At 39.2% G+C, this 15,447-nt stretch overlaps 1 protein-coding gene and 1 pseudogene across 1 annotated transcript; one reads left to right on the forward strand and one right to left on the reverse strand.

Annotated features, from left to right (window-relative positions):
• The first annotated feature begins 2,448 nt into the window (after positions 1-2,448).
• On the forward strand, positions 2,449-10,881 carry LOC110722353. The gene is made up of 6 exons (XM_021901628.1): positions 2,449-2,700; positions 2,783-2,967; positions 3,157-3,289; positions 3,563-3,793; positions 10,185-10,198; positions 10,752-10,881. The coding sequence occupies exons 1-6, from the start codon at positions 2,449-2,451 to the stop codon at positions 10,879-10,881; spliced, it is 945 nt and encodes a 314-aa protein (XP_021757320.1).
• Positions 10,882-12,394: 1,513 nt separating this feature from the next.
• LOC110722430 lies at positions 12,395-14,719 on the reverse strand (annotated as a pseudogene).
• Between the last annotated feature and the right edge of the window lie 728 nt (positions 14,720-15,447).

The raw sequence follows: 15,447 nt of genomic DNA on the forward strand, positions 1-15,447 counted from the left end.
TGAACAACTTTAAGAAGCAAAAGTACCACCATAATAACAACAACAATAATTTCCAAAGTAACAATCGCCAAGGTGGTCGAAACTTTAATGGTGGAGCTAAGAACTTTGACCAAGGAAACAATAAAGATGGAAGACGCTACTTTTGCAGAAGATGCAAGAATAACCACCCTAGGAGAGATTGTGACAGTAATTTGGTTACTTGTCGTGCTTGCAACAAGCCAGGACACAGAGAGTATGAAGGTTACTCCAAGGATCCCAATTGAAACAAGCAGGGCAATGGTCAACAGGGGGCACAGAGAAACCTTCAGGGAGGAAACAATTATTCTGGGAACAAGGGGGCACAACAGAATGGAGCGAAAACCAACAATAACAATATTGGAAGCAACCAACAGAAAGGTTGAGCTACAGGGAAGTTGAATGTTATGAGTAGGCATGAGGTTGATTCCACGAAGGATGTCATCACCGGTACTTTTTCTATTAACTCTATCCCTATTAAAGTCTTGTTTGATTCTGGAGCAACTTTTTCTTTTATTTCAAAGGTCGTTATTCCAAAACTCTCAAACTGTTTGAAAGCCGTAGATGAGATAGATTTTCCTATAGTAATTCCTACGGGTGGGGTAGTAAAGTGCAATAAGATTTATAAAGATATACCTTTAGGAATCGAAGGAAAAGTGTTTCTATCAAATCTCATCGAATTTGGGTTGAGTGACTTCGATGTCATATTGGGAATGGATTGGTTGAGCAAGTACAATGCAGAGATTAGATGTCGATCACAGAAAGTGAAAATGAGTACAGCTGATAATGAGTTGGTGACATATTGGATGCATGGTGAAACAAAGAGCCCAAGGATCATATCCGTGTTGAAATTGGCAAAGTATATTAAGAAGGGGTATCTAGTGTATTTTTATAATGTGAGGAATATGGAGCATGAGGAGACAACTAAGCCTGAGGATATAAAATTAGTAAATGAGTTTCTTGATGTGTTTCCAAAAGAATTTCATGGAATGCCACCCAAGAGGGCAATTGACTTCACAATAGAGCTAGTTCCAAGAACAGCACCAATTTCCAAGGCACCGTATCGAATGGCACATGCAGAGATGGGTGAGTTGAAGGAGTAATTGCAGGATTTGTTAGAAAAAGGTTATATCAGATCAAGCGCATCACCATGGGGAGCGCCAATGTTATTTGTAAAGAAGAAAGATGGAAGTATGAGGTTATGTATTGATTATAAGGAGTTAAATAAGGTCACCATAAAGAACAAGTACCCATTACCAAGGATTGATTTAAGGTCTGGATATCATCAACTTAAAATTGCAGATGAGGATATTCCCAAGTCTGCATTTAGAACGAGGTATGCACATTATAAGTTCACAGTAATGCCATTTGGATTAACGAATGCTCCTACAATTTTTATGGACTTGATAAATAGGGTGTTTCATCCATTTATGGACAAGTTTGTGGTCGTGTTCATAAATGATATACTGGTGTACTCGAAGAGTAAACAGGAACATGTAGAACACTTAAGGGAAGTTCTGCAAACACTAAGGAAAAACAAGCTTTACGCAAAGTTCTCTAAGTGTGAGTTTTGGTTGGAGAAAGTGGCGTTTTTAGGACACTTTGTGTCCAAAGAGGGAGTAGATGTAGATCCAGCAAAGATTGAGGCGGTGAAGGGTTGGCCTACGCTAAAAACAATGTATGACGTTAGGAGTTTCTTAGGTTTAGAAGGGTATTATAGGCGTTTTGTGAAAGATTTCTTGAAGATTGCTAAACCTATGACCTCTCTAATGAAAAAGGACAAAAAGTTTGAATGGGATGATAAGTGTGAGGAAGCATTCCAACTCTTGAAACAAAAGCTAATCACAGCGTCAGTTCTTACACTACCAGACGATAGTGGAGTTTATGATGTATATAGTGACGCATCCAAGAATGGTTTGGGTTGTGTGCTTATGCAAAATGGGAAGGTGATTGCATATGCATCAAGAAAATTAAATACTCATGAGGTAAATTACCCTACTCATGACTTAGAATTAGCTGCAATTATATTTACGCTAAAGATTTGGAGACACTACTTGTATGGGGTGAAATGTAGGATTTATACAGACCATAAGAGTTTGAAATACATTTTCACTCAAAGGGATTTAAACTCACGCCAAGGAGATGGTTAGAATATACGACGGATTATGACTTAGACATACAATATCATGAAGGGAAGTAGCTGCAGATGCTCTAAGTCGTAAAACCAGTCATGGACTGAATACTTTAATAGTGGCGGATGAGTTATGTAGAGAAATGAGGAGGATGAATTTAGAGGTGGTAGAATGGGGAGTACTAGCAAGCATACTTGCGAATCTGAGTATTCAACCAACAATATTTGATGAGATAAGAGAAAATAAAAAAGAAGATGTAAAGTTGGATAGGATTCGGGAGAAAATAAATTAAGGAAAGGCCATGGATTTCAAAATTCATGAAGATGGGAGTTTAAGATACAAAGGCCGTTGGTGTGTACCACAAAAATGTGAGGAGGTGAAGGGAAAGTTGATGGAAGAGGGTCACAATACACCATACTCAGTACACCCAGGAGGGGACAAGCTATATAAGGACTTGAAAAAGGTGTATTGGTGGCCCAGAATGAAGAATGAAATTATGGAATTTGTGTCAGTGTCGAACTTGTCAGAAAGTGAAGATAGAACACAAAAGACCGTAAGGAACTGTACAATCATTGGAAATTCCTGGATGGAAATGGGATTGTATTTCAATGGACTTTGTGACTTGCCTCCCAAAGTCAAAGAGTGGAAATGACACCATTTGGGTAGTGGTGGATAGACTCACAAAATCTGCAGTGGTTTTACCAATGAAGGATACTTGGAAGATGGAACAACTTGCAAAAGCTTACATAAAAAATGTGGTGAGATTACATGGAGTTACAAAGGATATAGTGTCTGACAGAGATTCTAGGTTTCTTTCAAGGTTCTAGAAGAGTGTGCAGGAAAACTTTGGTACAACGCTTAAGATGAGTACAGCTTTTCTCCCTGCCACAGATGGGCAAACTGAGAGAACCATTCAAACCTTGGAAGATATGTTGAGAGCTTGTGTAATAGATTTCCAAGGGGGGTGGAAAGATAGCTTGGACTTAATTGAATTTTCCTATAATAATAGCTACCATGCAAGTATTGGCATGGCCCCATTTGAGGCATTATATGGAAGAAAGTGTCGCAGTCCAATATGTTGGAACGACATAAGTGAAACAATGATTCTAGGGCCTCAAATGATCGAGGATACAGTTAGGAAAGTGAGGGAGATTCAAACTAAGATCCAAGCGGCGCAGGATTGACGAAAGAGCTACGCAGACTTGAAGCGTAGAGAGGAGGAATTTGAGGTCGGTGACAAAGTATTGTTAAAGGTGTCACCAATTAAAGGTGTAATGAGATTTATAAAGAAAGGAAAACTTAGCCCAAAGTATATTGGTCCATATGAGGTATTGCAAAGGATAGGCAAAGTGGCTTATTGATTGGCCTTACCTATAGAACTAAGTAAAGTGCATGACGTATTTCATGTATCTCAGTTAAGAAGGTATATCCCTGATAAGTCACATGTGCTACAACTAGAAACTATTGAGTTAGATCAAAGCTTAACTTATAAGGAAAGACCTGTCAAGATCCTTGACAGTAAAGTGCGTAGTACACGCAATAAGGAAGTTAAGATTGTCAAAGTGTTATGGTCTAACCAAGAGTATGAGGAAGCAACTTGGGAAGCCGAGGATGAGATGAAGAAGAAATATCCTGAGTTGTTTAAGGTATGGTGAGTTACGGGGACGTAACTCGTGTTCTTTAAGGGGGTAGAAAGCGGTAGAAATTCGCGCTTTTTCCCGCATTTTCAGTTATTTTTGTGCTTTTTGCACATTTTTAATGGTTATTTTGAAAAATTTTGATTTCAAAGAGATGTTAAAGGCAAAAGTATGACAAAAACTACAGCAAAATATACAAAGTGAGGAATCAATTTTGAATTTTGTTACCCAAGTTTCGGGAAACTTCTTTTAAGAAGGGTATACTGTAATATCCCGTATTTTTATACGTATTTTAATTTAAATAAGTATTTTCTTAAAAGTATTTAAATAATTCGAAATGAATTATTTAGGGTTTTTCATTAATTTAAAAAGAATGATTTTTATTAAAAGTGTATATTAAATTATGTAATAATCATGAAAACATTTTATTGTATGATTTAAAAATATTGGGGCATTTTATTTTATAAAAAGATAAAGTTTAAAGTCAATTATATTTATGGAAGGTCAAAATACAAGTTTGACTAGGAAAAGGATCATTAAGCGTAGTAAAAGAATTTTTAAGTAGGAAGGATTGAGAGGGGGTATAAATACCCATCATATGCCTAAGGTGGAGTGCACCCAAAGGTAAACTTTCTCTCCTCTTATTTTCTTTTCTACTTAATTTTTCCCCTTCCCCTTAATTTTAATTTATGTTATTTTTTTTTAATCACCACCACACACACCGGCCGGCCACCGCCAACACTCGCCGGCAGCAGCAGCCACTAGGCGGCGGCGGCATACAGCCTTGGTGGTTGTCCGCCGGTGGTTTACAAAAAAAATAAAAAAAAAATATATGTTGTTTTTTTTATTTTAATTAAATCTACCTAAATTAAATTATTGTTTTTGGGTTTTGTGGCAATTCTATGATGTTTAATAATAAGTATTTTGTATATAAATTTTCAGATTTTGGTTTTGAATTAAAAAGCCCCAAATTGAAAACCCTAGGTTTCTAAATTAATGATTATTGATGGGATTTGATTGTAGATGATTTAAATTGTTAAAAATAGGTGTTTTAAAACTTAATTACTACAATTTAAGATGTTTTAATAATGCTGGAAGTTTTATATATAAGCCTTAATTAAGTTTCTTAAAAGAGGTTTTTAATTACCCATTAATTGGGAATAAAAGTAAGGGGTTTAAATTAAATTTCAGATTATTTTAGACGATTTATGAGTGATTTAAGAGAGTATATATTGCTGGAAATTTGTGTGAAAGAGGTATTAATACTTCTTTGTAATTTTGGTTTGTAGGAGATTTCCAAGTGAGTGATTTTATTTAATCGTGGCGATATTGAGATCATATTCAAGGTACGTTCGCGTACTTAGTAATTACTTAAGTGTATAGAAGCATGCTAGGCTTTGTTTAATTAATTCCAAGTAGTATCATGATAGGTGTTGGATGGAATGTGTTGATTGGATTGATGTTGGTGAATGATTTGTGATGTATGAATTCTCATGGTGAATTGGTGATTGGAATTAATTATATTGGCATGTTGGATATGAACCACACTTTTATTATGGGCATGTTAGGAAGCATGTTTAATTAAACTAAATGTTTAATTTAGTTGAGAATATGAAAAGGAAATTTTATTATGGTTCATATAATTTTATTGATGCTATCAGCATGAGGAAGGAGCTATTTAAGTGTCTATGTACACGAGGATTAAATTATATTTTGGTGTCTACGTGCACTTAAGGTGTTTTAAACACCGAGGGATAGGATTTGTGGCGCATTATGCGTTTAAGGTGTCTTTGACACCAAGGTAAATTTAAAAAGGGTTCAACTATAAATTTATGTGGTCTCTAATTAATAAAGAATTTAAATTGGTATGTTTGAATGCTTGAATAAATTGTAGTGTTTGATTTGTGTTGTGTTTGAGAGTCATCACAAGTCTAATAATATGTAAACAACGTAAAGTGAAAGAAATTATGCACCAAAACTCTTGGAACGTATATACCTTTAGTATGAACATATGGGGGGGAGTTATGCGAATTTATATTTGACCATAACTTCTACTGGGAGTACATTACGCTGTATTTTCCTTTTTATTATGCACAGGAATTCCGCCACTTACGAGTGGTTTATTGTATACTTTCACGTTAGCTCTCGTGTTAGTACCCCTTTATTGGGGCAGGTTAAGGGGAAACCCGTTCGATTCGTAATCAAAATCAAATGAACATTAGTATTTGTCTAGTTAGGTGATAGATGTCTTGTGTGCTTGTGAATAGGTGCAACAAGGTAAGTTGTGTGTTGATAGGATGAAAGCATGTTAGTGTGTTTTTAATACGCTTATGTACTCAGCTTTGCTGATTGTGTGTTTGCATGTTTGTTGGTCTTGTCTTTACCATGGCCCTACGACGACCCATATTTAATGGCGAGTAGTGGGGACAAGTAGAGAGAAGCTTTTCAGGTGATGAAGCGTATTCTTGAAGGGCATGAGTGAAGAGCGAATCATGCTTAGTTCGCATAGGAATGTGATGTGTTTTATTTGCTTTAAATATTATTTATTTATATTGATCATGAGACTAACGCAAAGGTTTTTAAATATTGTTGATTTAAGGGCCTACAATGGTTCCAAGTTGTAGGTTGACTTCGTCTGACTTTGTTTGACTTTTACTTTCATTTGGTTTGACTTTTTAAAGTTGACTTGATTTTTTAATAATTTTAAAGATAGTCTTCCGCTGTGTGAGTCTTTGATAATAGTCTTAGCCGCTATCATGGTGGCGGTAATGTCTTAGATATTCCTTCTTCGTATTTTAAAAGGGTAAAATTGGGTTTTAAAGGAAAGGAATTTCTTGGGTGTTACATTATGCCTAGCAATCTCTTCTACTTCAAAGGCAAAAATGTCTTTGAATTCTTTTAACAAATTGTGCAAGTCTGCACCCAAGTTTGCTAAAGCAGCCCTCCTAACCTTAACAGTTCGCTCTGGTCGTGTGTCGTCCAGAGCAATATCAATGTGTTCACCAGCTGGCTGGGGACGGAATTCATCCAACCGTTCCCCGATCAGTGTTTGCTATTGTTTTTCTTTTTTAATGGCCACCAACTGGTCGGCCTTTCTCTTTTTTCCGGCTGCTTTTAGAGCAAGCGTAGCATCCTTGATTTCATCGAGGTTTATTAGTTCATTGCCCTAGCCGGATTCGGCCGCCGTAGGCTTGACGTCCGAGAGGTAGCACTCTCTAGCTGTCTTCTGATCTCTGCTTAAGGAGCCAACAGACCCATCATCCTTCTAAAACTTAAGGTGCATAAGGGATGGGATGATAACAACTTTTGATTCATTTAGAGTGGGACGACCCAATATCAAGTTATAGGCCGTCAGCTCTTCAACGACCAAGAACCAGACTACCATGTGGTGTCCTTCTCCCCTTGCCGGATGGGTAGATCTATCCGGCCTACCGGATGTACAACTCCACCCCCAAATCCAACTAAGGGGTGAGACACCTTGTGCATGCTGCCTGGCTTGTACTTCAATTTTGCCAGACACTTGTGGCTGATGAGATCAAACGAACTGGCGGTGTCAATGAGGATTCGGCCTACCTTCTAGTTGGCCACTTTGCATTCGATGATAATGGGGTCATCATACAGCCTCCTGACCTTGCCCCTATCTTTCTCAGTGATGATAAATTCAGGGAAAGTGTCCTCGGATTCCTGCCCCTCATCAACTGAGCTGACATCCAGCAGCCTGATGTAGTCCTTGGTACCCCGGATGGTTTGGCCGCCTTCAGCAAAGCCTCTTGCTATTGTATAGATCGGTTCTTCATCAGTGTCCGAACTATTAGCAGGTTGAGGCCTCTTTTTGGACGAATGCCCATGGTTAGTTTGCAGAGTAACCTTGGACCTTAGAATATAAGACTTAAGCACTCCTTTGTGAGCCAGACGGTCCAAAAGCTGCTTGAGACTATAGCAGTCTTTGGTGTCATGGCCAATGTCCTCATGGAAATGACAATACTTGTTTTTGTTCCGATTTTTAGCGGAACCTTTCATTGCAGCCGGCTTCTCAATGGTCACCCGGTCTTTGATCTCCATGAGGATGGAGTAACAATCTTTGTTAAACTCATACTTGAGGGTGTATGGTTTAGATTCTTTCTTTTTCTTCTAGGACGGCTGCTCAGAGCTGTCGGCCGCCCAGACTTCTTTTCTCTTTTTATTCTCTTCTTTCTTAGCCGGTTGTGATGGCCGACTCTCTTTTTTGTCAAACCGCTTTGAGTCCGACTGCTTACTGATGTTGCAGAGTTCGGTCGCCTGTATATAAGCGTCCGTCTCCATCAGTGCCTCTTGGAGGGTAGAAACCCTCTTTCTGACGAGGTCGAACTTAAAGGTCTCCCCGTCTTTCAGACCTTTGAAAATTCTGTATAAGCCACTTCATCAGATAGCCCTTGAATCTGAATTCTCATCAGATTGAACCGCCTAATATATGACCGAAGCCCTTCTCTATCTCCCTGTTGAATAGCACCCAAGTCCAAACTTGTTTTCTTAGCATGGATGTTCATAGAGAAGTTAGACGCAAACAAGTACACAAGCGTCTTGAAATTCTTGATGCATCCAACTAGCAAGTTGCCGAACCATTGTTGGGCGACGCCCTTTAATGTGGCCGGGAAGTATCGGCACCATGCGGCATCATCCAGCCTTTGTAAATACATAAGGTTGGTGTAAGCCATAAGGTGATCTTCCGGATTGATGGTACCATCATAGGTACCTACCAGAACATTTTTAAACTTGGCCAGCTGTGCAGCCTCGGTTATTTCCTAGGAGAACGCAGAGGGTTGTTCCTCAAGCCTTAGCAAACGGAGCTGCCAGTCCAAAGGTTGGACATTTTGTGCCGCCTGCCCCCCCAAAGAGGGTTGGTTGCATGTATTGTTGCCTGTACGACATGTATGGCTGGTGAGGCACATACAGGGCCGAATGGATCATTTGAGGGCCAGAGTGGACGGACAGGCCGCCTGACTGACCCTCTCGGGTTGATTGCGAATACCTCATTTGAGGCATTCTTAAAGCTGTCTGGGTAAGTCGACGTTGAAGCAGACTCAGACATTTGTTGATTTTTCTTATGCTCGATTAACAGCCGGGCATTAGAATACATCTTTTTTGAACCATCCGCCTGAACATGCCGGATGGCCTTCCTCTTCTCTGTCTTAGGGAAGCGGATCTTAGAAAAGTCAATCAAGGGCTGGTTCTCCTCCTTTGATTTAGGATGGGGAGTAGGCACTCGGTCCTATACTTGTTTCTTCTTCTTTGAGTAAGAAGGTTTCTTGGCCGACTGTCCCCTGCCAGAGATAGCCGTCTGCTTGTTGATCAAGTCTTTAATTTCCACTTTGAAGCTGGTCATAAATTCCATGAGCTCATTTCTGGTAACTGGAGCTGCGCCTTCGGCCGCCTAGTTTTGTCCAGTCGGCTATACAGTTGGATCACTTGGACCAGCTTGATCATTGGCCCTTTCCTTTATTTCCAAAGGACGGGTGCGCTTGGTTCTAAGTGAACCATCTGCAGCTACATAGGTATCGATGTCAAAGTCGTCACCGTTGTCCTAGTCTAAGTAAACCTGGACTTCGGCCGAGGGCTGCTTCTCTTAGGAGGTGGTACAGACTCATGTGAAGCCATCTCAGAAGTACACTCCCCACAGACGACGCCAAATGTTTCGGGGTTTTCTGTGTTCTCCGGGAGAATGATAATTCCAAGACTAGATTCTAGGCGCCTGTACTTACAAAACAAAGGAGACACCAGTTGGTGGGAGATCCGCCTCCGACGATCAAGTTAGAACGCGTTCGGATGTAAAAAGCGCGGAATGTAAATGGGATCAGGTTCCTCTTAGGAGAGGAATGATCATCCAGCTATAGCAAACAACCTCAATATCCGAGTGTAAACTCTCAAGTGTGTTTAATTCTGCAATTAATGCTCTCACTGAATGTTTGTGAATGTCGTTCCCCATGTGGGAACATCTCCCTTTTATAGGGTCTCGAAGTATGTGCCCAGTCTTAGGTTACGGAAACCTAGGACTGATTGGGCTTCCTAGGAGTTTGGGCCTTGAAGGCAGCCATTCCTAGTTAGATATCTGTCTGCCACGTGTCATGCCCTGATTGGTCCACTTTGGACTCTTCACTAAATGACACGTGGCGGACTCTGGTTGGTCCACGTGGATGACACGTGGAGGGTCTTGATTGGTCCACGTGGCGGGGTAAAAATCCCCTAATCACCTATTATTGCCATAAACATTGCCTTAAGTTTAAACCTTTTAGACTTTAGGCACATGTAAGGGTCCCCTTCATTTACATGTCAACAAATATTGGATTTTCATTTGGTGGTGCAGGTTTGATGTGAGCTAATGCCCATTTGAGTCTTTTTACCTTGTGGTTTGCTATCAATGCAGGATGTGTTGTGCTTGTAAGTGTTCTGATTCTGCCTCTTTTCCTTAAGTTATGAATTGTTATCTGTGAAACATTGAGAGCACTTGCATAGCTTCTCTTGTATAAGGGAACATATTGTAACCATTCATTAGAGATCTCCATGGGTTTTCTCCCAAACTTTTCCAAAAATTTTTGACCTGACATTAACGACATTCCCCTCTGCCAATTGTGTTGATATATTCTTGAATAATCTTGTTATTATTGACCTGTGCAAGTCAAATCTTCTTCCAAGTTCTGCCATGAAACCTCTTGGTACAATCCCACCTTGCATTTTCATGAGAATAGCATCACAAATCTCTCTTTTCCTTTGCAAAGTTAACTGCTTTCTGATCTTAGCTTAGTGTTGGCAGTTTGTTGATGCATGTTGCCTTCTCCTTCCACAGTAAGTGAAAAAAATCATCATTACTGTCTTCATCATCCTTTGTAGTACCTTTAGTGTTGTTTTCTTCCATTAATAATTGTTCAAGCTCATAAAGTCTTCGTTAAATATTTCTGCCATGCTAACTTTGGTTTTTTTTTTTTATTTGCAGAGGGACTGATGCAGTGGTGGCTGTCATTTTTTGTGGCTATGTGCCGGAGGAGCTGCTCTTGTGGATAGGAACAACGCAACAAGCTAATGATGATGATGTCTGCTTAGCATTAACTGGGTTTAGGGAGTAGTTTTATATATATATATATATATATATGGACTTAAATGGATTAATTTAGTGCTTAGTTTTGTAGGATTGGTACATTTCTGTAATTAAAGTTCATGATGAAAGTTGTGAACAGTTTAGGATGTAATCTTTTGAACAAAACTTTGAATGGTTGGGGCTTATATTTATAAGCCTCTAGTTATGTGAATACGCCCTCATGAACGGAAAAATTTTTAAGTGAATTCCAAATTTTAAAATTTGGTTAGAAAATGTTGGTGGGAAAAATGAATCCCCGCCAAAATAAGTGGGCCTCCCCTCATTTCCCACTATTTTCCTCAAAATATTGGTCCCCACTTTCTCTCTCCAACTCTCAAATCACATGGCCTTACGTTTCCTAATCAACCATTAAAAATTGGAAATATTGTCATGATTAATCCCAACTTTGTCTCATCTGCAAATATTAATCCCAACTTTGGATTTTTTTTATTAATCCAAACTTATAATCCTTCCGCTCATAACACTCTCAAGTGACCGGTGACCTGTTGAGCAGGTATTTTTTATATAAGTTTAATATACACATGTCGGGATGTGATTTGGAAAAAAAAAATCAAAAATAATAATAAAAAAAAGGAAAGGAAAAGAGAAAACCAAAACCACCTTCACCCGTACCGCACAGCCACCTCCCCCTCCCCCTAATTGTGGCAACCCATTGGCGACATCTCTCGGCGACGGCAGTATCCTCCTTCTCCGACCGACATGATCCCAACCCTTCCTTCCCCAGCCGTCACGATCCCAACCCTTCCTTCCCCGGCCGTCACAATCCCCCAGCCTTCCCTAAACCCTAACCCCGCTGCTTCCCCTTCTTCCTCCCCCCCACCGTTGCTTCCCCTACTTCCTCCCCCTCCCCCACCGTCGCGATCCATATGCACCTCCCAAAATGATAAAATGTGTAAAAAGAACCACAAACTCAGCATAGGGGAAAATCATAATCAATTATTTTCCTAGAGAACTACTATATTTGAGGGGAGAAGGTTTAAAATCAAGCCCCCATATATATACTGATGAAGGAAATATCCGTCGATCAAGTGTAATTACTAGTTGTAATTAGGACAAATATGGAGATTAATTATAATCGGTTATTTTAGGTAATCATAATGTTTTGCTAGAAACCAACTATGATTTGTGAACTAATGCGATTAGTTTACTACTAATAATAATCCGGTCCTATGAGGTCAAACATATGAGTATATGGTTGAATTAAGATGCATGAATAGGCCTTAAAGCCTAAGAGATGCGATTATGCGAAGAGTTGCGATAGTTTATTATAAATATGACTAAGTGACATAAATGAAATAACACATATTTTCATTAATCACAAAACCTCTCTCATAAAACCTCCAGTAAAAGCAATAAGGAATTGTTCCTTATTCCGTACTAGCATACGTGGAGATTAAATCATTGCTCGTGGACCAATATTAGAGGAAGGACAATTGACGTTCTAAAGATCTCTAATTGAAGAAAGAAGTGCCCTCTTACTTTGTGGAAATCACGCATCGAGGGTATGATATACTACTTTATGTGATTCGTATTATTTATATACATGAGATCCTGCTTACGTGCTAAGAAATTGTTTCTTGAAATTCCGCTAAGTGCATCTAATATATTCCTACAGCTGAAACTCTACGTTTTTACATATTTGTGTCATCTTTGATGACAACAAGGTGGTCTCCATCTGTAATTACCTCAATACAATCAATTTCAGCACCTTTATCAGTTTCAACTCTCAAAGGGAAAAAAACCGAACTTTTGAGCTATCACATTCAATAACTCCTCAAAGCTATTTGGTAATAAAACAACCACCTTCCTAAGTTTTCCTTCTTGGTCACAACTATGGTCACTCTAGGAGCGACATGGTTCCCCTGATGAACGTCGCCCAATCTACCAAAATATTCATGACCTATGGCAGGAAACAGATCACTCTGTCTGCTTTGAGCAGCTGACATGACCCCAAATATTGAGTTACGGAAGTTATTAGCATCCCTGATCCTACTGAAGCTGATCCATCTTTGGACAAGTTATGGTGTTCTTGTGTCAAATTTGGTGCACTAGTATACCTCCCTAGGAAATGCACTTTGTTTCTAAGCTCGTCAGGAACTTGGAACACTACTTGAGGCTTGGATCCTACCTTGGCTTGGAATAGGGCAGATATTTGCTCATGACACTGCTGTTCAGCAAGGGCTCTTGGAGTCCACTGATGTCTGGCAAGGCAATGTGCGCCCTTGATCAAGCAGATACTTGACGATCTTGATGTTTCCTTCGCTGACTGCCACGTGCAGGGCCGTCCTTCCTATGAACTCTGAAGCAGATATCTCACTTTTAGGAAGGCAGTAGAAGTAACTAGTGGGAATGTTACATCACCACCATAGCTGACAATTTTTTTGAGGAGGTCGAGGTTGTTTTGCACGGTAGCTATACAACCATACTGACCAACGTCGCCAGCACAAATGTAAGCACCATGAATTATTAGAAGTTTCACCACTGCCTCATGACCACCCTGCATTGCATTCCATAATGGTATGTTCCCATCTTGATCTGTGCTCAAACAGAAAGTAAACATTTCAAAAAATATCAGACATGTCGATTACTCGTATTCTGTAATTAGAATTTCAGAGCTAATGATATGTACCTTTGCAATCAGGATCAGCACCATAATCTAGCAGAAGATACACACATTTTTCACTTCCATCCGATGCTGCAATGTGCCGCAGTTCTGAGGCCAGAAAAATAAAAACAAAAGTAATTAGAAATGATAAATACATGAATACTATTACTATCATGTAAGTCTCGAAATAAGGAAAAACATACAAGACCTGTCCTTCCACATTCTTCTGTTTCATTGAGATCACATCCTTGTTTCAGCAACCGATGCATCAAATGACCATCCCCTCTTGCAGCAGCAAATCATAGGCTAATCGGTAAATCAAGCCTACCATGACCCATCATCTTCTCTATCTCCGCCATACTTTCCTTTGCGGTGTTGTCATTCTTGTGCTCCTGCTCTTTCAGATGCTGCCCTAGAAAAAAAAGAATTCACACACACACAAATAATTACAGGATATTTTAATCCACGGTCTTACCAGCATGTTCTTGAGAATCAAACATAACATTCTCTGATAAAGACTGATTTATTAAGCAGAATACCTGTAGGAGATTATTCATAAGTATGTTCCCATCTCCTACGTCGGACCGCACAATGTTCAAGAAATTTGTACGATTTATACGTAACAACTGGCAGAGCCGCCTGGTTATCACTGACTCACTGCACACAGTTGAGGCCTATAACAAAGTACAGCAACTTCACCACATATATCACCCTTGTTCAACTCTCCAATAACCCGGAATGTGCAAATAAACAAAAAGAAGATACATACTGTTAAAAAAAATCCTCATGCATGTCTAATTAGAAGTGTTAGGCATACATGAAGTATCAAATTGTAATAACTTGCCTGATTTACTCCATTATTGGGCCGGATAAGCTCCTGAAATTGTATAAAATAAATATCATTAGATCAGGCAAACTACAACAATTTTTGTATGAAAACTTTATCTGTGAAAAGGCTTTAACTCTATTGTCAAAAAAAAAAAAAAAAAAAGGCTTTAACTCTCCTCCAATAACCTGGATTGCACAAATAAACAATAAGATAACACATACTGTAAGAGAAATCCTCATTCATGTCTAATTTGAAGTTTAAGGCACACAGGAAGTATCAAAGTGTAATTTACTTGCCTGATTTACTCCATTATTGCGCCGGATAAGCTCCTGAAATTCTGCAGGAATTTTATTTGGGATGGGAAAGCTATATTCAACAGATCCCCCCATTTCCTGAAGAAGCAAGGTGGTCTTGGCATTCAAGACTGTATCAAGTGGAATGTAGCTGCTATGGGCAAGTACATCTGGGATATAGCAAATAAGAAGGATAGTCTCTGGCTTAGATGGGTTAATCACTACTATATTAAAGGCAGAAGTTGGAAGAGAGTGGGTTGCCCCTCTCAAGCCAGCTGGCAATGGAAGCAAATCTTGAAAGTGAATGAGCAGATTAGACAAGGATTTTCAGGCAACACTTGGAAGCATAATGTTTCTGGATATACTGTGGCTTCTGCTAACAGATGGTTACAAGATGATAATCCTGATATTGTTGGTGTAATTAGGTTTGGAATAGGTATAATATACCTAAACATCGTTTCATTCTCTGGATTGCAGCCTGGGGAAGATTGAGAACTAAGGAGAAGCTAAAGCAATTTGGGATCCGTGATGATTATAGTTGTCCTTTGTGTGGCAACTATTCGGAATCTAATCAGCACATATTCTTTGAATGTGATTACAGTCAGCAAATTTTGAGTATTTTGCAGAGCGGATTCAAGAAGAAAATGGAGTTTACGTTCATATCAGCCTGTAATGATTGGTGCTGGAAGGCTATAAATAGGTTTCAGAAACAAGTTTATCAAAGTCTATGTGTTGCAGTAGTGTACTACATCTAGCAGCAAAGAAAGAGGGCCATTTGGGATGGTAGAATTGATAGACATAGTATTG

This window comes from Chenopodium quinoa, unplaced genomic scaffold (assembly GCF_001683475.1).
Source record: "Chenopodium quinoa cultivar QQ74 unplaced genomic scaffold, ASM168347v1, whole genome shotgun sequence".
Classification (NCBI taxonomy): Eukaryota; Viridiplantae; Streptophyta; class Magnoliopsida; order Caryophyllales; family Amaranthaceae; genus Chenopodium; species Chenopodium quinoa.